General features: G+C 46.7%; 2 protein-coding genes across 10 annotated transcripts in view; one reads left to right on the forward strand and one right to left on the reverse strand.

The window, feature by feature from the left end:
- ZC3H7A (zinc finger CCCH-type containing 7A) overlaps positions 1–6,333 on the reverse strand; it is a 29,963-nt gene extending 23,630 nt beyond the window's left edge. The window contains exons 1-2 of one of the 2 annotated variants that reach the window (XM_080980985.1): positions 6,144–6,333; positions 1,404–1,507 (exon numbers count right to left, since the gene is read on the reverse strand). In XM_080980985.1, the coding sequence (XP_080837111.1) occupies positions 1,404–1,471 (68 nt within the window). In that variant the 5' untranslated portion in view covers positions 1,472–1,507; positions 6,144–6,333. The remainder of the gene's footprint in view (positions 1–1,403; positions 1,508–6,143) is intronic. The other variant, XM_080980984.1, reaches the window with a different exon arrangement.
- Positions 6,334–6,465: 132 nt separating this feature from the next.
- On the forward strand, positions 6,466–25,524 carry LOC308463024 (alpha-N-acetylgalactosaminidase-like). 8 transcript variants are annotated; one of them, XM_080981172.1, is made up of 8 exons: positions 6,466–7,136; positions 9,350–9,521; positions 10,587–10,761; positions 12,520–12,697; positions 13,359–13,453; positions 14,242–14,403; positions 17,504–17,701; positions 22,894–25,524. In XM_080981172.1, exons 2-8 carry the CDS (start codon positions 9,367–9,369, stop codon positions 23,152–23,154), a joined length of 1,224 nt encoding a protein of 407 aa, XP_080837298.1. In that variant the 5' UTR covers positions 6,466–7,136; positions 9,350–9,366; the 3' UTR covers positions 23,155–25,524. The 8 variants fall into 8 exon arrangements, with proteins under 8 accessions (XP_080837298.1, XP_080837299.1, XP_080837301.1 ...); XM_080981173.1 differs by having other exon boundaries at positions 6,466–6,802; XM_080981175.1 differs by having other exon boundaries at positions 6,466–6,726.
- The last annotated feature ends 865 nt before the right edge of the window (positions 25,525–26,389 follow it).

A 26,389-nucleotide genomic window follows, 5' to 3' on the forward strand; every position in this document is an offset into this window, starting at 1 on the left:
AAAGTAAGGGGAGATGTGTGTGCATCTTATGGAGCGAATGCAGGCTGCGCAGCTATCCCAGAAGCCAGAACAGCGAGAGGGATCGCTGTGCAGCGCTCCCTCTCGCTGTTCTAGCTTCTGGCTTAGCCGCACGCAGCCTCTTCAGGACAGCGGGGAGCCTTCATCCCGCTGCCCTCAAGAGGCTGCGCAGCTATCCCAGAAGCCAGAACAGCGAGAGGGAGTGCTGCGCTGTTCTGGCTTCTGGGGTTCAGAATTTTTTTTTTCTTGTTTTCTTCCTCCAAAAACTAGGTGCGTCTTATAGAGTGAAAAAATACGGTAACGGTCGGGTAAGTCCCCTTGGGGAGAGCATTCCACAAACGGGAAGCCACTGCAGAAAAGGCCCGTTCTCATGTTGCCACCCTCCGGACCTCTTATGGAGGAGGCATATGAAGAAGGACTTTGAATGATGATTGCAGGGTCCAGGTAGGTTCAGATACTGCTGAACTACAACTCTCATCATTCCCCACAAGCATGGCCAATGCCTAGGGATGATAGAAAATGTAGTTAAGCAACATCCGAAGGGTCACACCTATGTTAGATCATCAAACTATTTTAGAATGTGTTTCAGAGAAAAAGAGAAGAAAGAGGACAAAAGCAGCAAGACTCAGAGGCCTGAGTTGCCAAATCTCAAGACCTCAACTGTGGATTTTCATCCCTATCATATATTGACTGAAGCATCAGGAACTGACCTCAGTGGCTGCTTGAGAACAGCATATGGCTTCAATAACCCTGATCATAGGGATAACGTTGAAAAAGACTGAAAGGGAGCTTTCCTCAAAGCAGAGATGCTCTTTAGTAACATGCTCCAGTGCATGAGCTGCTGCTCTGGCTGAAGGGGGAGCATGTCTCTCTGAGAGGGGCACACAATTTAATACAAGCTGGGAGGGCCCCCTTGAGCCTGATCCCTGTGGAGAAGGCTTTTCCGCATGTGCAGAGGAAAACTACCTTTGTACTTGAGAATTTTAATTTCTTTATACCCAAATCCTCCCCCCCCCCCAAAAAAAGAAAAGGAGATGAAAACATGATACTGCCTACAGTGCTACTGCTGAGCCTGGACAAACCAAGACAGACAGCACAATCCTCTGCATCTTCACTCAGAAGTTCAGTCGCACTGGGTCCGACAGGTTTATTCCCAAGTAAGTGAGCACGTGATTGCAACCTAAGGAACATTCTTCTCAAAGGCACATGGGACACAGCCAGTTTCAAGCACTGCGCTGCTCATGTGTTTATTCTGAAAGGTCAAAGCTCGCTAATTGTTTGATATGACAACCCCCCTTTTCTAAAGCATCATGTTAATTTAAACCAATGCTACCAACCAAACATAACCCATCCACCACACAGGTTTCCAGTCACCATGGTCTTACTGTATAAACTGCAGCCCTTTCTTAATCTCCTGCAGTCTGATGCTTCTATCCACGGAAACATTGGACATGTTATCATGAACACCCAATTCTTCAGCGTGCAGCTTCTGCAACAGAAATGACAGCGGGTCGTTGGCTTGTATATCAAGCTGTTGGGAGTAATTTATGGACGAGAAGAACAATTTTAATCTCTGAAAAATACAGGCTATAGGTTAGTTCACTAAACCAAAGTTTGGTGTTACAGAAATTAGCCTAGCCTCTCTCCTGAGCTTAAGTGCTTCCCTCCACACCCTTCCTCTTCAGGCACGGCTGCAAGAAGGAATGTGGAAGCTTTCACTGCAATTTCTGAGTGACCACAGTTTGCCATGTTGCTCAAATTCCGAAGACCTGTGGTTAGTTTAACTGCAATTAGTAAAAAAAAAAAGAAAAAAAGCAACTTCAAACCATTGTTAATAAAATCCATTAACCATAGTTTGGAGTCAGAAGATATGTTCAACCGCAGTTAACCTCCTCCCTGCAGAAAGCCTAGGCTTGTTGCGACACTAAACCATGGTTTACCTTTACATCTGAATACAGCTTATGTGTTCACAAAATATAAGTAGATAACTTTTAAAAGGAATTCGGCTTAACACATGACACCACCCAAAAGCACATAGATACAGATACACCAAACTAGGTTAAAAAAGACTCCAGAACTGTCCATTGGACAAAAATCAATTAAATCTCATGTAATTATTTTTTCCGCAATGCACGAAAGCAACAACATAGCAGACAGTTCCAGAATGATCAACAAGAGATTGGTATGGTCTCCTTGCACATCACAATATAACCAAGTTAATGACAACTTTGGTTTCTTTGTTCCTCCTTACAAGTACACAAGAGAAACAACCCACAATCCATGGCTTATCATTATATCAAACCAGGGATTATGATTTGTTTCATTCTAAACAAACTACATTAGTAAGCAGACTCAGAATGCACCCCAACTGCCTCTAGCCAAGCATGCTCTTCAGTAGTAGCTGGAGGGGTGGGGAAGGAAAAAGACATCTCAGTGAGGAGCTACAGGTAGAAACAGTAAACTGTCCCCAGCAGACTCAGACTCTCCCCATTAGTAAGGAAAGAACAAACCATTAAATTTGGTGTACATGAAAACTGGGCCAATGAAATATTTCTGAAATGCAGCCATAAGTAGTAGCACAATGGAATGAATCACTATAAAGCAGTGTTTCTAAATTGGTTGGTGTATGAAGATCTTAGGAAGGGGGATATATGTGTTTCTAAAAATATGTGCAATATAAGTAAAAAATTAAAAGCCACAAAATTTAAATCCATTTCATAAAATAAAATAAATAGGTGAGCCAGGTTTAAAAGTGTGTGGGGGATTTTTTATGGCAGCTAAAGGGGGGGGGGCAAGGGGTAGAAACACTGATTTTGGAGAGAAAGAATTATCTGCAATTATACATGTCTGGTTTGGATAGAAATTCTGACTTTCAAGCTTAGGGTAAGAACTGACTTGTCAGGAACTGACAGCAGTCTCAGTTCCAAATTAACTTCCAAAGCAGTCTCTACCAAATGGAGCCATCATTGTCAACTGATTGAATTAGCAATGATTAGTAAATACTCAGAAATTCTACACCTGCTCTTCTGCACACATCACAAGAATTCTGAGCTGTTTCTTAGAATTGCACTGCAATTCCTCATGCTGAGAGACTTCATGGAAAGGCAGGCAACAGTAAACACCAGACCCTCAGCCACTAGATCGGCTGCTACAATCCCCTGTATAGAATTATTGTGCTTGTAATTATAAAATCATTGACAATTCCTAAGCAAACAATCACAACAAAGAGTAGCACCAAGAAAAGTAAGAGTATCAGAAACCAGCACATTGAGAAAAGTCACTTTTTATTCCATTATTGCAAAAACATGGGGGGGGGGCTGCATAACCCTGTTAATTATCAAGAGAGAGGAACTATGCCTGACAAAGGGACTGTTTTGATGCAAGCAACCTGTTACCAAATTAGCACAAGAGAGGAGCAGGGGCAAAGAAGTTAGAATGGTGCACCAGAAGGTACCAATTTTGCGTTTTATCCCTCAGTAAATTGGTGTCAACACTGAATTAGGCAACCTTCTAAAATGTCACTCTTCGTGGCAATCAGAAACTAACCTCTCACATTTCCAAGGTCCCGATAAAGGTAGCTTTGGTTGTGCATGGGGCAGGAAACCTGTGCTCCTCCCAACACAGGACTACAATGCCTTTTGCTGGCTGGGGCTGATGGGAGGTGGAGCCCAACAGGTTTCTCATCCCTGCTGTAGTGTATGAAATCAGTTAGGCAAACCACTTCATGCATCAGTGGAAGCGAGTTCTGGCCCACAGAAACTTATTATTACAGTAAATGTGTTAGTTGCTAAAATGCCACTAGACTCTAGGATTTTTTTTTTGGCTAGAAACCAAATAATAATAATAATTCCAATTGCTGCAACATAAAACTGAAACTGTTATGAGAAAAATGTGAGAGCACAAAAAACTTTTTCAGAGTCACTATTTTATACTGCTCTTTTTTAAAGTGCAGAAACGCTTTTGCATTGTCATGTGGTTCAGACATATGACATTATTTTATACTGTTTAATGCTGAAACCACCACTGTTCAGCCCACGAGGACAGAATAAGCTGCTTGAGGTACACAGAAGTCTCTCTTATATATTATATCCATTTTAAAATTGACTGGAGGGTTCTAGACAGCAAACCTGCCTCGGGGTACAGTAGGAAGATTCAAGATACTGCACTCATTTTGAGATAGGTCTGCCTCTGCATATATTCAGTTTTAATGGAGAACAGCATCAAAAAATGAGCTAAAGGAGAAGCCTGACAGATGGGCAAAGTATTTTTTACAGCTTCAGTTTATTGTGTGGCAATTTCTAAAGCAGTTTCTATTTCAGTTTTGCTTCCTATACAATTCAGTATGCTTTTGTTGTCAACATATGGACAATCCAGAGCACATGAAGTATGCTGGCCTCATTTTACTTAATTTACTGGCGTTCATAAGTTGCCTTGCTGCCAAAAGGTGCCCACATAGAAGTATAAATACACTTATTTCACTTCTACCTCATATTTAAGGCAATGCAACAATGGAATAAGAAAACATGTCGGGCAAAATTATATGGAAGAGGCAAGCAATAAAACAGATAAAAAAGCTTGGTGGAATAAAATAGTATTTATGGTCTGCTTAAAGCCTATGAGAAAGGCAGCAAAATGAAGTACTTGGGGATGGAAGTCCATGTGTCACCAATGAAACCTAATCAACCTTAGAGGAAGGCCAAACAGTACATGAAGTGTTGCAATAAAAAAATTACAATTACAAGATATTTAAGTTTACACACATGCTAAAAATAAACAGAACCTGAGCAGCAAAAGTAAGCCTACAGCAGCAAAGTAACAACCAGTTAAGAGGGAATTAAATGATTCCAAACAATGGAGCTGGGTTTTAACTGACTGTCAAAATGACAACAAATGGAGGTGGGGTGGAGAGGCAGATGCGTCTCACAGGACACGGAGCTCAAACTTGGGTGCCACAACCCAAAGGGTCCTCATGAACACAGATCTCTCTCTGATTTAATCTTACAGGAGGGAATTGGTTCCAGTAACAAGGTAATGAAAATGGGATCAGCAAGGACAAAAGAATAACAAGCAAGTAGTAAAGGCACAGTACAAATGAGAAGAATTGGGTCATCAGCTAACACCTTTCTTTCTAATGGGGAATGCAGATATGGCCATGCCACGGAAGGGACTCAAGACGTCTCAGATCTGCCCACAATTTAAGCCACAGCTACCTTTCTAGGCCATGAAATCATAACTGAACTGGTGGGAGAAACAGAGGGGTGGGATGGAAGCCACAACAAGAGAGAGCAGCCATACAGAAACTTCAAAAGTCTCTGTGCCTGTTATTAAATCTAACAGTTTTGAGCTACTGATGAAAACTCGAGCATTCAACCAAATACTATTACGTTGCTCTCTTTTATGCCAGTCGCAAACTCCTACGAGTGTTCTTCCACACGCGTGTACATCCCCTTTAATACATTTCCTTTCGGCATCGCCAGCCACCAGAAGAACTTTGAGGACAAGGCGCGTGCATCCATCTCATTCAACCAGACGCCCTCCTGGCACCTTCAAGGCAGGCGGAGAGGAGGATCGGCGGCAACCACAGCTCCCGCTACACCTACTAAGGGCGCGCGCCCGGGAAACCAATCTGCCCTCGCCTCCAAGGTGCCAACGGGACTTCGGGGAGGTTCTTCGGCCTCGCCCGCATTTGAGCTTCCGCGCGGGAATGCCGAGCACCATCCCGGCTCCCTGCCCCAAACCACCTCCCGCGACGTAGCCTCTTCTTGACCCGTCAAACCAAGGAGCACCGCGTCGCGCGCGCCTCCGGAAGGGCAAGATCCAGGCTCAGGAAGGCTTGTGCCGCTATTTATTATTATTTATTATTCTTATATTTCTAGACCGCCCTTAGCGTGTGTCCGGACATTATTAAAGGCCTGTCTTCTCCTCCTCCGCCCCCCTTTCCTTGGGGCCACAGGCACCCCTTTCCCTTCCCAAAGAGCAACAAGGGGGCTCCTCATGAGCCTCGTCCACCTCCCCGCCCCCAGCCCCGGCCTGAGGCGGGAGGCGGAGCCGCGCCACCATCCCGCTCCCTCGCAGGCCTTGCCGGGCGGTGAAGGCCTCTCCTTGCCTCGGGGCGCGGGCCTCACCTGCTCCCTCAGGCCAGGAGGCCGTGTAGCTGCTCCTGCTGCTGCTGAGGAGGCGAAGACAGCGCGGCGGAGGCACGACGAGCCAGGCCCCTTTCTCAGCCTCTCCGTCTCTCTCTCCCTCTCCGCGCTTCCTTCCTCTGGTATGCCTTTCCGGCCTAAGGCCCCCGGCTCCTCTCGCCCGCAGCGCCCTCTACCGCTCGGAGGCCGCCTGGCGGCGCCACAATGAGGGAGCCTCCTCCAAGCGCGGCTTTGGCTGATTGGACGAGGCGGGGAGCGACGTGAGCCTCTATGGGAGGCGGGGCCTCGGACGTCGCTCTCGCTTTCCCCTCACAGAGATGCCGCCCCTTCCTATTGGCTGTCGTTTGATTTTCCCAGGGCACGCCTCCGCTGCCTAGTTCGCTGCCTTCTCATTGGTCGAACCGACAGGAGCCCTCCCGCCGTTGGCCGCCGTGCTATGCGTCGGCACCGCTGATAGGGCGCGTGCGCCCGGCCAACCGCCGATCTCTGCGAGTCCCGCCCTTCCCCTGACCGGGAATTAGAGTTGTTCTGTGTTCGTGAGGAAAGGCGGGTAAATGAGGCGAAGGTGCGGGAGGCTTTCCAGGGGGCGCCGCTGGTAGATAGGATGCGGGCGTTGCCTGCCATCCTTTTTTACCCGAAGGGTTAGTCACCGGCGTTTGTCTTTGGAAGGGAACGTGACCGGCTGTCAGGCTGAGGAGAAAAGCGAGCCGGCTGTACTGCGCATGCGGGCTGTGGTGGCCTCGCGTACCCTCTCGCTTTCAAACCACCAGGGACAGTGCGCCTGCGCATGGCCCTCCTGGAACATGGGAGGAGCTTTCCCAAGGGGGTGTGTTTTAAAGGGCCCTCGATGATAAGTGGAGGCGTTTTCTTTCTCCGGCTGACGTCACAGTCAGCCCTTGTGACGTCACTCTGATGACGCTCGAAAAGGCCATTCAAAACCCTAAATGCAGTGAGGGGGAATCGCACAGAGAAGGGGTAAAATGACTCCCTACCCATTAATAATAATAATAAAACACAATACGGAAATTCAAAAACTCCTTAAAGATTCTGGCACCTTTGAAACCTGTTTTAGTCTTCAGACTTGCTCACTTTTGCAGCCAAATGTAGTGGGTGGCCTTATCCAGACAAGGGCACAGCAGCAGGGGAGCCATCACTGAGCGACTTCCCAGTGTGCAGTGCCATCAGCTGAAAATGGTGTTTTGTTGCATACTGGTTTTTGCGGCAGGCTTATGAGATCCCACAAGCGTGTGAATGGTGACTAGGATTGCCTAACCTGATGGCAGGGAGGTGGAGGAATTCCTGCAGAAAACTTAATTCAGCAGGGATTTAAGCAGTAATTCATGCCACAAGCATAAAGGAGTGATCAGCAGAAGTTTTTTTGGGGGATATACAGGGGATGAGATTGTCTCATCATTTATGTTCCCAACCCCATCATTGTGTTCTTTGTGGGAAGGCATTCAGCAGATAACCATCCTATCAGGGGGTCCATTCAGCGCAATGTTGGAATCACGTGTGGTGACACGTGCCCTTTGGAAATATTTGGGTTTTCCAACGCCATCTGGGTGCCCACCATGAGAACAGGATTGCTGTACTAAATGGGCTATTGAGCAGATCCAGCAGGTTCTTGTGTCCTTAACTCTCACTCGTTTTATATCAGACAGGTGCCTTCTGTTATTTTGGTGCCTATTGAATGTTCTAAAAGTCTCTCCTAAATGGAGATCTGACTCTCCAAGAGACAGTAGTGTTATTCACTGAGTCCAAAAAATAGTAAGACAGGGTTCTAGACAGAGTAGCACTTCCCTGCAAGGAGTTGGTTCATAGCTTGGGGGTCCTTCTGGGTCCAACCAACATTGTTACTTGAGGCCCTGATGGCCTCAGTGGTTAAGATTGCCTGTGTCCTGCTATACCTGATTCACCAGCTACAGACCCTTCCAGAGTGGATTATTGTGATACACTGTACCCGGAGCTGTCATTGAAAACAACTTAGAAACTTCAATTGGTCCAAAATGCAGTGGCCAGATTAGAACCCGTATGGTAACTCCTGTTCTAAAACAGCTTCATTGCTTGCCAGTCCCAATTCAAGGTTCTCACCCTTGTGTTTAAAGCACTAAATGACTTAGGCCTCAAGGATCCGAGAGACCACTTCCTTCCTTCTTGGGTGTTAAGATAAAGAGAGGGAGCCATCTTGATTGTTCCACCAACCTTGGAAGGGTGGGGGTGGGGGTGGCCCAGGAGAGGGCATTCTCTGTGGTTGCCCCTAAGTTGCAGAAATCCCTCCTTGCAGAGGTGGGTGTGGCATCTTCAATATATAGTGTTCATATATATATTCATCTCTTGTGAATGTAATCTGTTTTAGCTGTTTCTAATTTTAAATCATTGTAACCTGCCCTGGGACCTGCTGGTGAAGGGTGGGTAATAATAATAATTGTAATTATCTCAGTAGGTATGTGTTCTGAATTTGAATTTATTTTATATGTGCTTTCGTGTGTATATGGATATGGATATGTGTTTGTATGTACAGTATATGCATGCATGTATGTATGTATGTATGTATGTATATAAGAAACTATTTTAATTGGTTTTTATGCATGCAATTGCTTGACATGTATTTTTATTCTACTGTTAATTGCTCCATGATGCCTCCTGGGAAGTGAGTCATAAATGGAATAATAAATAAATGTTGTACTAGAGGTGCTTATTGCTTAGTAAAACAACCTGGAATTAGAAAAGGCAGCATGGTACCTCTTCTTTTGCTTCCCATTTGCTTATTGTCTTTCCTGTGGTGACCAAAGATGCATATAAGGTGCCTCAAACATCAGAAATTATTTGAAACCACTGAAATGAAGTAATATGTTGGATTATTATAGAATCATAGAATCGTACAGTTGGAAGGAACTCCAAGCGTCTTCTAGTCCAACTCCCTACAATGCAATAATCTCATATAAAGCATCCATGACAGATGACCATCCAACCTCTGCTTAAAAGCCTCCAATGAAGGTTCCACCTTCCGAGGGAGTCTGTTCCACCATCAAACAGCTTTTGCTATCAGAACATTCTTCCTGGTGTTTTGTCAGAATCTTCTTCAATCTAACTTGAAGCCATTGGTTCAGGTTCTACCCTCCAGAGCAGAAGAAAACAACCTTGCTCCACCTCCCATGATCAGATGTGCCCTCTTCTGATTTTTACAGGGGGTGGTGTCTGAATCATGTTGCACTTTTCCCTGGGGATATTGCTGGGCCTTGCAGCCTGCTGTGCTTCCCTGGATAACGGACTACTGAAGACTCCGCCAATGGGCTGGGTGCCTTGGGAACGTTTTAGATGTAACACAGACTGCAAAAATGATCCTGACAACTGCATCAGGTGGGGGAAATGTGCTGCAAGTTGTACTGAAGCTGTTGACTTGATGCTGTTATTAGAACAATAGTTTTTTGGGGGGGATTGCGGGGAGGGGGGAATGGTCATAAAGTGAGGAATTCCACTGGTTTGGTTTGTTCTTTACATCCTAGCGAACCATTAATGCAATGGTAGGAGTTGTCTGCCTGTGGTTTTTACCTGAAGTCTGCATCAACTAAAAGGTGCATGAATCACACATGCTACTGTTTGTGGCTTGAACCTTAAGTTTTTTGGAACCTATCATTCTAATGAGGAAAACTGCACCAGTATCATAAGAAAATTTTAGCTGACTTGAACAGATGCACCTGCAGGCTTATTTCAGTTCCCCACACTTATATCCCTTTGAAACCAAGATCACAGCAATGAGATCTGACACAGTCTTCTCTTTTCCCCTGCCTAAGAGGTCCCCCCCACATACCTTCAGTGATGCTTCAGGGAAGTCCCATACCACACCTCTTAGATCACATCAGTGTAGCCACAAAGACAGGAAAAGTAAAGTATTGGACTGGCCATGTCTCATCCCACAATGAGGCAACAAAACATTTTTCAGATGGTGAGCATTGCTTTGCTGAAGCTAACTTTAAACAAGTTGTTTCCACTCTTTTAAATAGAGATTGTGAGACTCTTCCATTGTCATACCTAAACAAACCTAGGCTTCAAGTGTACTGTTGCAATTTGCAGCCTGTTTAATCAGTGCCTTGGTTGTCCCAATGTTAATAATGTCTCCTGAAGATTCCATTTTATCAAAAATGCTTTTTATAACCAGCTCTTTTAAAGGGCTTGCATGACAATTATGTGTTCCTCTCTACGCAGCTAAGCTCCAGCATCATATAGATCATCTCTGAAAATTTTGGTTTTCTTCGTTTTTGTTTTCAAAATGTTATGTATTAGTCTAGGCTGATGTTTGTCAAGTTCAATCACATTAGGGAGAGCAGCTCCAGAAAGAGTTGATAAAGGGTGGCTTTTCAAACCGGCCATCTAACATAGCAAGGCCCTGTTCACACTAGCTTTCTAACTCTTGTTCATTAACAGTGAACACTTGATCAAGGCTATGGCAGACAGGCTGGCTGGCGACGGATGGTTGCGGCTCGGCTACAAGTATGTCAACCTGGATGACTGCTGGGCAGCAAATAAACGAGATGCGCAAGGCAGGTTGCAGCCAAACCCCGAAAGGTTCCCCAGTGGCATTAAAGCCCTTGCCGATTACGTAAGTTCAATGAAATGCATTTGTTCTGAAAGCTTTCAGATTTCTCTAAAAGCTGCAAGAAAAAAGCTACTTAAGATTAAGCTTCTGCTGTAGTATACAGAGGAGGTAGCTTTGTGTATTTCTTACGGACTTTGTATGTGTTTTTGTGTAAAAGTGCTTCTACATATGCTATTTTTGTGTGACAATTGGTTAACCAATTTAATTAGTAGTATTAATGTAGTCATGGTTTCTTCTTGGCTTGCTAGTTGTGCTTTAATGGAGCAAAACAAGCCACGATGCCTAATTCAGACACAGCAAGCCAGGATCATGATTTGTTTCCTTTTGGCACAAACAAGAAGGCATGAAAGAGCCCTCTTGTGTATTGGTTTTTATTTATTTCAACAGTATATACGCCACTTAATTGCAGTGTACAAGAAAGTCAATACAATGAAAATGAGTTAAAATGACAAAATCAGTATTCAGTTACAATGCCTGCTAGAGTAAGATTCTTCAACAGGCACCAGACGCCTACTGACTCTGGCATGTCCTGAATGGGATTGCACAACTTTCTGTGCTGTGCAAATTGGGCCATAAAGAAATACACTTTTCACTTGATTTTAACCAAAACATTTTAACCAGAGCCAAATGGAAAGCATACACGCCACATATTGAACTTTGGACCCTCCTGTAAGTCTTTTTCTGCCCTTGAGGAGGAGCCCACAAGGCACAATTAGTTGTCTCGGCACCAAGAAGAGCTCCCAGAGAGCAGTGTGCTCCAGCGGGTGCACCGGAATGGGTCCTTGAACTCTGGGAACACCTCTTACTTGTCTGGATGGAGGATAGAGAGGGGTGTGTGAATATGTATAGAAACTGTATAAAGGTCAAAACTGAACTCGCCTCAAAACAGATTTTTGCAAGATGACCCCTAATTCAGATGCAGCATATTTAGCAACTGGGACACGGTTGGTGCTGTGGTCTAAACCACAGAGCCTAGGGCTTGCAGATCAGAAGGTTGGCGGTTCGAATCCCCGCGACGGAGTGAGCTCCCGTTGCTCGGTCCCTGCTCCTGCCAACCTAACAGTTCAAAAGCATGTCAAAGTGCAAGTAGATAAATAGGTACTGCTCTGGTGGGAAGGTTAACGGCATTCCCGTACACTGCTCTGGTTCACCAGAAACGGCTTAGTCATGCTGGCCACATGACCTGGAAGCTGTACACCGGCTCCCTCAGCCAATGAAGCGAGATGAGTGCCACAACCCCAGAGTCGTCCGCGACTGGACCTAACGGCCAGGAGTCCCTTTACCTTTATATTTAGCAAACTAAATTCTGTCTCCTTTGCATTATTTGAAATGCAATGAAGCCTTAACAGTTGTGTTTGCTCTCCGGGAAATTAGCGCTTCTACGAATTTTTGTTTTGTGGTCTGTTGTGCTGATTCAGTACCTGTGTGCAAAGTAAGCTGATACGGCAAAAGCAAATAAGAGAGTTGACAAAGTTAAAATTTATATTCTTTGCTCCACCCAGTTTTGCCTCTGGCTCCACCAACCAGTGGCACATGGCCTTTGGAAGTCTGCCCAGAAGAAAATGCGGACCTCGGGCTGAAAAAGGTTCATTAACTGTAGGAGATTGCTGAGCCTGCCAGCCTCAGGATCCCCAGCATCATGCTCAGAGTTGCGGACATGGCCCCTTTCTTGAGCTGGTATCACTGTAACCTCTGACTCTGTGTCATGGTCCCCACTGGACTCTGGGGTCATGGCGCTCCCTCTTGCCTCTTCTCACCCAGGTTCACTCCAAAGGCCTGAAGTTTGGCATCTACAGTGACCTGGGCAGCAAGACCTGCTCAGGCTACCCTGGGACGACCCTGGATACTATTGAGACAGATGCGAAGACCTTTGCCGAGTGGGGGGTTGACATGCTGAAGCTGGATGGCTGCTTCTCCAATTCTTCCATCAAGGCAGCAGGTTTGTGCCTGTCTATAAACAGGGAGGATCGCAGGAAGGAGGGGATTTTTAGTTGAAGCCGGCAAATCCCAGATTGTCCTTTTTTAAAATGGAGTAATCCACAAAGGCAGTGGATACATTAAATGGTTTTGCTTTTAGTCCTTTTGAGCACTAGCAGTCCTGCTTAATTGTTCATTGCATAAGATTTATACACCGCCTGATTCAAAAATGAAACAAAACTCAAAGCGGTTTATAAAAATAGAGTTAGATGCTAGTGTTGAGTTAGATGTACCAATGTTTGTGGAAATCAGTGGGCTTCAGCATGCCTGCATAGACATTGTGCCATTGTAACAGTGGAGGCTGGTTCATTTGGGCAAATGGGGCATGGGCCCATCAAGCTCTGTCTGACCTCAGCCAACCCCCACCTCCCTCCCTCCCTCCCTCCTTACTTCCAGCCAGTGGGGAGGGGCACTGCCTGTCACCTTCCTCCTCCTCCTTAGGTTTCCTGTTATGTTTGTAGAACTTAGCAGGGAAGAGAATGAGAAGGATACCATTTGCTCTGGTGCCACCTGCTGTTGACCTCCCTGCTTTCCACCCCACCAGTTCCAGCAAACTAGCTGCCACTGCTTTTGTCAATATTAAAAGCAGCCCGCTGCCAGCCCTGTCTTTCTTTATTGCCCAGGCTACCCAAAGATGAGTGCGGCATTGAACAAAACGGGACGGCCCATTGCCTTTTCTTGCAGCTGGCCTGCCTACGAGGGGGGCCTTCCGCCGAAGGTAATTTCTGCACCTGTTTCTGTGTCTCTGCCTTTGCCCTGGGACAGGCAACATTCTCTAGACCATGGGACCATTTATTCCACGGGTAGAGATGGGAGACAAGACATGTTTCATAAATGGGGTTTCTGTGTCTGGATAGAACCCGGGTCAGCAAGTGCTTTTGCCAGTCTGGGGGAAGGGGTACGGGGTGATGGCAAACACCACTCCATCGCTTCCCACCAACCAGCCTGGCATTTTCCTCTCTTCACCTTCAGGCTGTGCATGGAGATGGATGACTACCTTCAAGGGGTGTCAGTGACGGGCAGGAGCCTAAGGTGTGGGATGAGCTGCAAGAGGGCCTGGAGAGCTCCTAGAGGGGGTCATGTCTTTGGAAAACCCCTGGGCATTCCCTCTTCTGTTGTTTCCCCCATTAAAGGAAAGGCTTAAGGCAACTGGACTGCATCAGCCAGGGGGTGGGGTTTAAGAAGGGACAGGGTGAATTACACTGTTGCTCCAAGCATCTGAGACAGAGCAGAGGTCTGCAGTCATAGTTTGCCTAGACAGCTAGTTAGCGAGGAGTGTTATTGTATATCACTTGTATGTGCTTCACCAGTTGCTTGTCGTCATTGGTCCAGGTGTGGTCGGGACAAGAGGCTGTACTTGACCCAACAGCTGTTAGTTATAAGATTTGTATCTCTTTATTTGCTCAGCCTGTGAACTTGAACTGCTTGAGTGCAGCAGCAAGCGCACAGGCAGCACCAGATTCCTAGCAACGTCTGTGCCTTTGTGTCCCTGTTGTTTTTATCCAGGTGAATTATACTTTACTTGGCAAAATATGCAACCTGTGGAGAAATTTTGGTGATATCGAAGACTCTTGGGACAGCCTCTTCCACATCATTGAGTGGTACGGAAATCATCAGGACATAATTCAGCCTGTTGCAGGACCGGGAAGGTGGAATGATCCCGATACGGTAAAGCCAACTCTTCCCATACCGCTGTCCCTTCCGCTTAGAATTCTTGTAGACTCTAAGAGAAACACTAAGGGCAGTACTAGGATTGTAGACCGTTGCTTTTAGGGAGAAGACAGAAACATGATAGCAGCATCGATGCACAGAAGAGACTGCAGAAGGCAGACATCCAAAGGTGTTCTGGAAAAATTTCTGTCCTGGGGCAGAAAATATTTGACATGGGAAAATACCGTATTTTTTGCTCTATAAGACTCACTTTTTCCCTCCTAAAAAGTAAGGGGAAATGTGTGTGCGTCTTATGGAGTGAATGCAGGCTGCACAGCTATTACAGAAGCCAGAGCAGCAAGAGGGATTGCTGCTTTCACTGAGCAGCAATCCCTCTTGCTGTTGTGGCTTCTGAGATTCAGAATATTTTTTTTCTTGTTTTCCTCCTCCAAAAACTAGGTGTGTCTTGTGGTCTGGTGCGTCTTATAGAGCGAAAAATACGGCCTTTTTTTCTGTTTGGACTTACCAGGAGGTGTGGGGGCAGGGTTCTAACCCCAGTGGGGGGCATGTTCCAGGCACAGAGGCCAGGGATAGCCAGGTTACAGATTGCCAGCACCACTTCCAGAAAGTCAGGTCAAACCAGGATCAGGCCCCCAGCAACGCCAGGCCAGACAAGGCAGGGGGCAAGTCTAGGTAAATAAGGTCAGTCAAAGCAGAGGTCAGAAGGCAAGCCAGGTAGCACCCTGGATAGCTCCCATAGTCTGCCAGTCTGATAAGGAAGGCCTGAATGTTGCTCCAACATCCTTCAAACCCAGACTGAGCCTTAAATCAGCCTGCAGTCTCCTTTGAGCAGCTTTCCCTTCCCATAGTAAGTGGAGCCTCTACTCTTAAAGGGTCCCTGATAGTTTCAGCAGCCAGTGGTGTAGGAAGGCCAAGTTTCTACTAGCTCCTCCGAACTGGTGTCTTTGGAAGGCAACGCTAGAGAGGTGCTGTCATTGTGGACTCCTTTGGTGCTGGGACTTGCAAAGGAGCTCCTCCCAAGCAAAGATAGCCTTGGAGTCCATGTCCTTTTTCCTCTGAGGATGGGGAAGCTATGCACCTTTAGAGGGAGCACAGCCCTGTCCAGAATAGGCAACTCGAATTTGAGCACCATTTACCCACAGAGCATCTGCCTTGCCATGATCCAAACTCGCTTTACTGCCCCTCATCCAGTCCACAGGTGCCCACAGCATTAAGGCACCAGTCCACGTCTTGCATGACCTCTCCTATTCAGAGAACTAGAGCTGCATGTCATCAGCATGCTGATGGCACCATGCTCCTAAAGTCTGCTCCCAGTGGCTTCCTTTAGATGCTAAATAACATCTAGGACAGAATGTTGCCCTGCAGAACCTTCATGCACAGAAACAGGACGCTTCTGAATTCTGGCTGTTGGGAACAAACCCCAAGGAATGGCTGTCACCTTGCGTGCTGCAGTCACGAATTTCCCAGAGATATCTTCAGTGGTTGCTCTGGAGACAGGATGGTCGGTGAGAAGGGCTTCAGTCTGATCCAGAAACTGCACTTCTTATAATGGCTCCAAGGCAATCTGAGAAAAGAAGACTGTAGGTCTGATTTAGGAGGACATTTGGACTGCAAATGATAAGAGAGGCAGGGAAATCCCTAAACCAAGCCTGACAACCTGCACACTCCAAGTAACCACTAGAGGGTGTTTTCCTTCCTCTGTTCTGCAGAGCTTCCTTTTAATTTCCAGCGCTTTTAATTCCTATACAGTCGTGCCTTGGAAGTTGAACGGAATCCGTTCCGGAAGTCTGTTCAACTTCCAAACATTTGAAAACCAAAGCACAGCTTCTGATTGGCTGCAGCCAGCTTTCTGCAGCCAACGGAAGCCACAGAAGCCCCATCGGATGTTCGGCTTCCAAAAATATTTCGCAAACCGGAACACTCATTTCCGGGTTTGCGGCGTTCGGAAGCCAAAACATTAGAGAACTAAGCTGTTCAAAAACCAAGGTATGTCTGTACTGCCTTTCAAGTTTTTCTGCCCGCAGGTGGAAATTTATTGATTTATTTGACACTATTTTTATTTACTTCTTGATTGCAAGAAAAACTTCTAAGTTGTATAGAAAGAATCAACGTGAATTTGATAAGAATCTACCTATCCAAAGGGGACATTGACACAGAACCTAAGAAAGTGGTCTGCATTGCTGGAAGATGCTGTCTTAAGCAGGGATGGGCAATGCGTGCCTCTGCAATTGTGGCAGGGCTCCCAAGCCAGCAGTCAGGGATGATGGGAGCTGATCAGCAGAACTCCCCCATGAATTGTGCCCCCCATGAGTCAGGGCTGCCCTCCACTTTTAGTGGTGCCCATGCTCAGCAGTCCCCAGGGATAGTGGCCCACCTTCAAGGTTACTGCATGGTTTACTGGCATGTGTATAAACAAAGGGCTTTGCAAGCCAGTAATTCATTGTAGAAAATGGCAGTCTTCTAATTATTATTATTACAAATGCCAAAATAAGAATACCTCATTCTGCAAGTCCTTGGCAGCTAGTAGTTGTAATAACTCGCTTGCAAAGGTGTCCTATGAATATTTAAAACAAGATGTTTTGGTTATTATTGATTTATATACCGCTTGTTTGCCGGAATGGCTTCCAAGTGTTTTACAATGATTAAAATTGGTACATAATTAAAATACACAATTGACAAATCCATTAAGGCATTAAAACATACAATCAACCATTAAAAAGTGTGATAATTAGTACCATTGAACAGTTAAAGCAATAAAACCGCACGTTCCGTTCTGGGGAACACTTACCCCCTAAACAGGTGTGTCTTCAAGGGCTGGAGGAATGCCAGCACATATGGAGGGCTGTGATGTTTCAGCAGGGAGGGCATTCCACAACACTGGCACCAAAACCTGCCTCTGTGTTACCACAGGGTAATAACCATCAGGCCATGGCAAACCTAATCAGGGATAAACTCGTTCCAATTTGTCTTTACATTCAGGATCTGGTTTCAAAGCTGTAAATCATTTTTCCCTTTCCTTTTGTGTTGCTCTTCCTCTAGAAGATGACACTCTGCTGAATAAAATGTTCTTTCTCTTGTCTTGTGTTTTCCCCCCCAGCTGATCCTTGGTAACTTTGGCCTGAGCTACGAGCAGTCGAAAGTGCAGGTGGCCCTGTGGGCAGTGCTGGCGGCCCCTTTCTTCATGTCCTGTAACTTGCGGACTATCTCATCCGAGGCCAAGAACATCTTGCAGAACCCACTGCTCATCTACATCAACCAAGACAATCTGGGGATTCAAGGGAAGCGTATTGCAAAGGTACGGTTACTGAGTCACTGAGATGGGGACCTGAGCAGTAGCGTTCTTTATCCTTAGGGTGGTTGCAAGAGCCTAAAAACATGTCATCCATGGAATGGGTCGTCCATGCAGCTAAGCTGCATATGGACATACAAGGCCACCTTGTGCCAGGGCCAGATTTAGTCCATCTACCTCAGCATCCCCTATTCTGATTGGCAGCAGCTCTCCAAAGTCTTAACTCCCCCGTTCACAATTCCCTGTCCCCCAAGATCCTTCAACTCAGGTCCAGGGAACCTCTTTGCAGTCTGAAAGCTGTGTGCCTGTGGTGGGTGGAGCCAAAGGCAAAATGGGTGTGGCCAATGGGAAAGTGGGTGGAGCCAAGGGGAAGTGAGTGAAGCAAGTTATCTGACAAAGTCAGCTGTGTAGGAGTCTGAGGTTACTGTACACACACCTCTCCAGCCAGGTGAGCATGAGGTGTTCTCCTAGTTCAGGAAGGCATTCCAACCAGGCAGAATCACTTGAGGGGAGTATTATTATTATTATTATTATTATTCTCATCATTTAATTAAAATTATATCCCTGCCTTCTTCCCATGCACCCCAGGGCTGCAAAAAGATAAACAATTAAAAATCAAAGCAAAAACATTCCAAAACAGATTAAAACATTCTAAATGGCAACCACAATAAAAAGCATACCGTATTGGCCTGAATATAAGTCTCACTTTCCCCCCACCAAATTCCAACCATGAAAAGTTAAAGTGTAGCTTATATTCTCAACCTTATGGTATGCAGCCAGGAACGCGGCAAAGCAGCGCCCACCCTGTGCGTAGTCCCCCGTCCTCTCCCCCAAGGCCAGGAAGGGAGAGAGGGTGAAGAAGGGGAAAGGCCAACAGCAATGCAGCGCAGTCCCCCCCCCCCCCCATATCCAATATGCAGCCAGGAGCAGCGAGAATGGAGTGGCTTATATTCAGGTATTTTTTCTTTTTTTTTTCTCCCCCCCCCCTCCAATTTTAAACGTGCGGCTTGTATTCGGGTGTGGCTTATATTTGGACCAATACAGTACTTTCATCCACTGATCTCAGGGTTGCCAGGAACAGTGTTCTTCAGCCAGCAAAAGCAGGAGTGTTTTCCATTCCCTCCTGAAAGTTAGCAATCATGTAGCGAGGCAGCCTCACTAGGGAGGGCATTCCACAACTGGGGAGCTACCACTGAAAAGGCTGTGTCACGGGTCAGTGCCAACCAGGCAGCCCTCCCGGGTGTGGCCTGGGGAGAGTCTTGAACACCAGCTAGAGTGGCCTGGAAGGACTCATTTGGGTTCTGGGCTTTAGGTTCCCCACCCTTGCTTTAATTGGAGGTGGCAGGGATAAAACCTGGGGCCTGCCTGCAAAGCAGGTGCTCTGGCACTAAGATGGGGTTGCAGTAGGATTCCTAGAGTCCCAGGAATATTTTTTCTGTTTTATCTGTAAATGGCCTTGAGACAGAGATTTAGAAGGTGATTAATATAATAATACAATGAAGCCTTTGTTGATGTTTCTTTGCTTACCTACACAGATTGCTTCTTAGCCTTCTCTCTCATGTCGAACACTGTACTTCACCACTGCGGAGTACCGTATTTTTTGCTCTATAAGACTCACTTTTTCCCTCCTAAAAAGTAAGGGGAAATGTTTGTGCGTCTTATGGAGCGAATGCAGGCTGCGCAGCTATCCCAGAAGCCAGAACAGCAAGAGGGATTGCTGCTTCCGCTGCGCAGCGATCCCTCTTGCTGTTCTGGCTTCTGAGATTCAGAATATTTTTTTTCTTGTTTTCCTCCTCCAAAAACTAGGTGCGTCTTGTGGTCTGGTGCGTCTTATAGAGCGAAAAATACGGTAATCCATAGAAAGCAGCTTTGTGCCAATGTGCATCTAAGTCAGTATTGTCTGCCCTGACTGGCAGCTCAAGACTGGTAGGGGTTTCAGGCAGGGGTTGTTCCTCAAACCTTAGGCCTTCTCTTGGCAAAGCAAATGTTCTACCACTGAGGCACAGCTCTTCCTTGAACGCTGGACATCGCCATAAACAGCTGAGGGACATGGGAGGGGCTGGAGAAGTTCAGCAATGCCAGTTTGTAAGAAAAACAACATGTGGCATTTTCCAAGTTGGGCAGAAGTTCAGAAACCAGGAAACCAGAAACGGGATGTCCTGCGTAACCATTTTTCTATTCAAGGTAAACAGAGGGGAAGAAAGAGCCACAAATGAGCAGGAGCAGTTAGGAGCAGTTCCTACATGGCCACTGAAGTACTGGATGACACAGCAGCAGCTGGCTTTGTGGCAGGATCCAGCTTGGGCTTTTGAGTCTCCTGGGGCCACCTTGGCCAGCATCAGGCTCCCGGCTCCTTCTTTCCGTAATTGTCCTCGCACGCACTCATCCCTTGTGGCATGTGAACTCTATCAGCATCAGGACTTAGCGCTTTGCCATCCCGCTCCTTCCTGCAACCAGCAGGCGATTTGTTTTCTTACCTTCTTGGTCATTAATATTACTCCGGCGACACCCTCCTCCCCCGGATATCTGTCCCTCCCACACACGGGCCTCCCTTCCACCTGATCCCAAATCAATGGGAGCCACACCTCATTTCGTAATGAGGCTCCAGCTGTGAGTGTGATACCTGCTGATAGTCGCGGCCTGCAGGTTTTCCCCACACACATCACCAATTCCTAGGATTGATAGGCACAGCAGGGTAATAATTAAGCAGAGTATCGAACCTAATAATAGCTCTGTGCACTCTCTTTGTCACACCCCAGATTAGGTTGTGCCAATGCTGGGAATTTGGTGGCCATAGCCAGAACTCTGCTTGAGCAGGTTTGGTTGCCCTGCGGGCCTCCAGATGTTGTCAGACTCCCAGCAACCATCAGCCCCAGCCAGCGGGAGCAGTGCTTGGGGATGATGGGAGTTGTAGTCCAGCAGCTTCTGGAGAGCTACAGGTTTCCTGTCCCCAACTTGAAAGAAGCCCATGTCATAACCATTCACTGCAGTCCTGTGATGTCAAGCACTGGCTGGGTGCAGAGGAATGGTCGGAGGAACCAGCTGGGAAGAAGACACAGAGCCCGGGGAGTGGTGGTGGAATGATGATGAGTGGTCAGAGGGAGAAGACTGGGAAGAGGACGTGTCGGAAGCTGAAGTAGTAACAGGGCTTAGTGAGCAGGGAGAGTCTGTAGCAGAGAGAAGTTCAGAATCAGAGGCAGAAGCTGAAGCAGGAGAGGAGGGAGGCCAAGAAGCAGAGATGAAGAGTCATGAGTGTCTTCCCCGCCTGCTGTGACGAGCTCCACTCCCCGCTTGTCTCCCAGAAGCAGGAGAGGCATAAAAGACAGGCCTGCAGACACAGTTGCTTGGGGGGGAATCCCTGGAGAGGAGGGGGACTTAGACAGCTCTGGGAAGGCAGGGATCTTTAGTCTCGGCAACTGTTTCATGGGGGCAAGGCCTGAGTTGCTCATTAGGCCTGACTCCTGTGCAGATGCTGTTTTGCTAATAAAGAGTTTATTGTCACTTCTGTGCTACAGCACTGGCCACAGTCATTTTCCTATCGGAGGCAGGCCAGCAAATGCTGGCCATCAGGAGTAACACCATCACTGTCTCCCCCACACTCCTCTACTTCTGTACATGTCCCATCCCTGCAGAGTTGCATGGACAGTGACCTCAAGAAGGAGCGGAAGTCTGCATAGCTCTGCCTCGCATGCAAATAGTCTCAGGTTCCATTCCCGCCATCTCCAGGTAGACTTCTTGCCTGAAACCCTGAAGAGCCTTTGCCAGTCAGTGAGTCTGACCCAGTATAAGGCAACAACGAATTTTGTTCGTAAGCACAGCGCAGAGATTGTGTGCATTGTAGGTCACCAGACCCTTTGAGAAAGCAGACCGGTGCCAGATGGCTTGGGCGGAATCGCTGCCATTTCCTGTACACAGTGTCAAGGCAGCAGCTTATGAATGAATGGTAATTGTGGCGATGGCAATGCCCAGTGATAAATATTTATCCAATGTCCAAATGACTGGGCGCTGTACAGAAGTCAATTGTAATGCAGATTCTGAGCTGCAACCATAAAAAAGAAAAGCATAAACACATCTAAAACTAGTTACATAAATAAACACAATGCAAACATTTAAAAACAATTCTGTGTTCAAAAACAGCTCTGATGCTGAGTGGCAGAAAGATCTCCACTTGAAAGGTTTGTTGAAAGAGAAAAGTATTCAGCAGGTGCCGAAAAGATGACAAAGATGGCGCCTGACTAGTATGCAACGTAGGGGTGAGGAACCTTTGGCCCGCCAGATGTTGCCGAACATCAACTCCCATCAGCCCCAGCAAACAAAGTGACCAGGGACATTGGGAGTTATTCTTCGTCAATGCCTGGAGGGCCAAAGCTCCCTCACATCTGGTGTAAAGGGAGGGAATTCAAAAGAGTAGGCTGGATTCCTACATCATACATGTCAGGACCCGGAGTTGAGCGTAGGTCACCAATAAAGAAAACACGCTGTCAGCTCAGTTAGCTCTTTATTCAAAGAAACCAAAACAGTGCAGGCCTAGTGATCACAGCAACTCTTCCCAGTAGGTCGTGCCCTCAATGAGGCAGTTGCAAGGGCTGAAGGTCCCCGCCTTGACACCACTCTGTAAGACTACTCCTCTTCAGGGGTCTTTCCCAAAGCAGTCACAACTGCTCTGCTCTTTTCCTTTCTCTGCATGTTCTAGGAGACCAGGAGGGAGGGGAGCTGGTGGCAGCAGGAGGGGGAGACTCCCTGGCTTCTTCAGCAGCCTGTCTCAACTCTGCCTCTTCACACACACACACACACACACACAAACACGCTTCTGCTTTTGCCTCTGGACTGCTCTCTGGCACAGACTCTCCCTTCTCACTAAACCCTGTTGCCTCTTCTGCTTCCGACACCTGCTCCTCCCAGTCTGCTCTCTTTTCTCTCTCTGACCGCTCACCGTCATCCCACCACCAATCCCCGGGCTCTGAGCCTTCTTCCCCTGGGGGTTCCCCAGCCTGTGTCTCCCACCATTCCTCTGTATCCAGTCGGCCAGTCCATGACAGACACATTTGACCTTCTGATAAGGTGGTGCCTGCAGGAGGTCTTTGATTGCGTTTGTAACGGGTGAGGCGTTCTTTTAGATCTTTAAGTGAGTAACCCAGTAGTTTCCCAGCATAAAGCTAAATGTCAGTAACCAAGCCTCTCCCATCTCTGCCTGACAGAGCCAACACTTGGAAGTATGGAAGAGGCCCCTCGTCAATGGCCAGTTCGCGGTAGCGGTGATGAACAACGGCACCGATGGGGCACCAAAGCCAATTGTGACGACTCTGGGACTTCTGGGCATCTTGGACTGCAAGGCAGGCTACAAGGTCTATGAAGTGCTGGAAAAGTTGTTCATGGGGACCTACAAGCTCAACGACCCCATTCGCACCAAGGTCCCTCCTACCGGCGTGGTCCTGTTCTTCCTCAGGCCTTTGTGCTGATCTTCCCTTTCAGCAAGGACTCAGCGTGCTTCAGATGTCACAAGGGAAGCCGGCAGCTAAGGAAATCAGCAGCCAAGGCACGAAAGCTTCTTCTTCCTCCTTGTGAAGGGCTTTGGCAATGAGCACAGGGGATAAACAGAACCATGGAAAAGCTAGACCCTCCACCCAATTTCTCTGGGTGTTTTGGGGATATTTAGAAACTCTCCTGAGAAGTATGTACCTACCTGTATGGAAGAGAGTTGCAGAACCCCAAAGGAGCTGCCTCCATGAAAACTACCTTTTCTGGATTAGCCTCACAAAACTGCACAAGAGGGAGGGTGCAATTCCCACTGCTTCACAAAGCTTATGCGCATGGCGCAGAATGGCCCAGATCCGTCCATTGGCACCTTCAGCCATGCAGAAAAACAACTGCTGCAAGAGTGTTGTGTGTGGCTCAGCCCTTGAAGGTAGCGGGAACCAGGGGCAGTTTGGAAGCTAAGTGCATATCCTTCCCTCCATCCTCATTACCTGGATTACCTGGAAAATCATGGAAGTGCCCTGTCCTTTGTCGCTCAGGTCTCCAGTCCCTCTCCCAAATCAATGAAGTCGTACTGGTTTTAATGGTATGGTTGTGTCCTCAGGTGGCCTGGCTCTCTTTCCATTTCTTTCCGTTCTGAGAGAAGGGGTTCCCCCGTCTCCTGGGCTGCAGGAGCACAGCTTCTCTTGCTTACAAACCCTCTTTGTCATCCTTACTGCAAGACAGCCCAACTCACACTGTGCTGCGCATGGAATTCTGCAGCTAAACATGTCTGCTCTTCTCTGTGCAGGGGAAAAGGGGTTTCTTAACTATATCTTGACACTTGAAAGTAGCTGTCCTAGGTAAGTAAAGGAATGCTTTCTGGTATCTGCTGGTTTGATATGGTCTGCATATGCACCATATATTTAAAACACATTTCTCCCCCCCTCCACACGCAAACAAAGAATCCTGGGAACTGTAGTTTATCCCCTACAGAGCTACAGTTCCCAATACTCTTAACAAATGACAGTTCCCCCAGGATTCCTTGGGGAAAGCTGTGTGCTTTAAATGTATTGGGCATTTGCAGCCTTAATCTGGAAGAAGAGCCTCTTTCACAGCAACGTCCCATCACCAAAAAGCCCCTTCAGTCAGTTTTAACTATCTTTCCACCTAACTTCAGGCAGTCAGTAGTAGGGGAATTAATTTACGCGATCCATAGAACCAAAAAAAAAGAGAGTGTTCTTCAGTGACAGAGATTTGTGCCTTTATAATTTCAGAAGCAAACAGTTCCCCGTTTAAGAACTGCAACCAACATAGCATTTTATTTTGTTGTACACGGAGCATGTTATTCTGCATTGAAATGTATGGAGCGGGTGAAAACCTAAGAGTCTGGGAGGTGGATCTGCAATGCAGTCTTCTCCTTCATGAGTCCCAGAGGAAGTAACAGGAGTTGTGCAGAATGCAGGTTCACATCTAAACAAATGTGGCCACAGGGCTGTGTGTGATCATCAGACACAGCCCAGATTTTGGGTGCCCTGAAGGGCTTGAGACAGACAGACCTGACCTCTCTGGGGGCACACTCCCATTTCTTTCATTGGGGCTTGTGGAGGAGAACTTCGCAGGGAGCTGTGACCCTGTGTTGAGGCAGCTGGAAAGAGGCAGCTGATTTGGCTGCTGTGGATATAACAGATAATGAACCCCTAGGGTCCAGTTCAAGTGAGGCAGACTCGCCTGTCCGTTGCATTCCTTCCTGTATGCTTTATGGCTGTCCCTAAAGCCGCAGCAATTAACCTGCAGTAAAACATAGGTTTATAATAGTTGCACAGGAGCAATTAACATTGCCAGGAAGTACCGCTGCCCTGCTAATAAAGCTTCTTCACAGAGTGCTTGACTTCAACATACCGTACTCCCTGAAACTACACAGATAATATGCCACTTTTTTATAGTTGTTGATATCAATTCTAACCTCTATGGGCCACCTTCTCCCAGGTGTGACCTGTTGTACGCACCAGTGTCTGAGGCTCTACTCTGGGTTTCCCAACCCACTGAGGTTTGACTAGATGGAGCAGGGACTTTTTGGTTGCGGTATCAACTGGAATTTGCACTGTTTGGAGCCCTGTATGCCTTCTGGCTCCTGGTGGAATACTTTGCTCTTTAAGTGTCCTTTGGGGGAAGCTGAAGCAAGGACTTTTTTTTTTTTTTGCCTTTTTTGTTCCAACTGCTGATTGCCTTATTTCAGTGTTGCGTTTTGATATTCTTTTGATAGTTTTGTATTTCAGTGGTATTTGCTGCTTTTGGTTCCCTAGTGAGAGAAACGACAGCATAGACATTTTTAAAAACCCCACAAATAAACTTGTAAGATCTCCCAGTCCCAAGTTTCACATGTGCTGCCATTTTACTGGATAAGTGTCTACTTCATGGTGTAAATGTGTCACCTGATAGTGGTTAAGTATTGGAGAGAGATGTTTGGAAGAGAGATTTCTTACTCTCTCATAGCAGAGTTAGCACAGCGGTGATGGCTCCAAACACATCAAAACTCGGTTCGATTTACACCTGCCCTCATCCACCTTTAAACAAATGTTCCCATGAAAATATTTAGGCTAGAATAAATCATAGGTGAATATTTTACTCACAGAGTCTCCATCTGCTGACAGTAAAGCAAAGATGAAAAGGGTTCCAAGCAACTTTTAAAAAAGAAAAAATTGGTTTCCTTACAAAGCTATCATGCAATCTTTGGGTTAGCAAAGATGTAGGCTTTAGAATCTCCATTTTGGAGAGATTCAAATCACTTGGCTTTTCTTGAAGTTGGGAGCCATAGTTGCATGGCTCCTTCCTTGCTTGCTGCAGGAAGCACAAATAAAGGAAAGAGACTGAGAAGCTTATCAAGGGCTTATCAGTGTGAAGACCAGTAGTGGCAGACCAGCTTCTCTGAAAGTGTCCTGTGGGTGCCCTTAGCAAAACAGTGCATCTTAGCAAAAGTCACACACAAGGGCAAGGTTGCAGGTGCAATTCAGTCCAAACAAACCCAAGTTCAAGTTATGCAAGATAAAACACAGAAAGGAGGAGAGGGGAGTGAAAATCAGGAAAGAGATAATAATAATAATAATAATTTATTATTTATACCCCGCCCATCTGGCTGAGCTTCCCCAGCCACTCTGGGCGGCTCCCAATCGAGTGTTAAAAACAATACAGCATTAAATATTAAAAACTTCCCTAAACATCTTGTTTTGTTTCTGGCAA

This window comes from Podarcis pityusensis (assembly GCF_964106645.2).
Source record: "Podarcis pityusensis genome assembly, chromosome: 14".
Classification (NCBI taxonomy): domain Eukaryota; kingdom Metazoa; phylum Chordata; class Lepidosauria; order Squamata; family Lacertidae; genus Podarcis; species Podarcis pityusensis.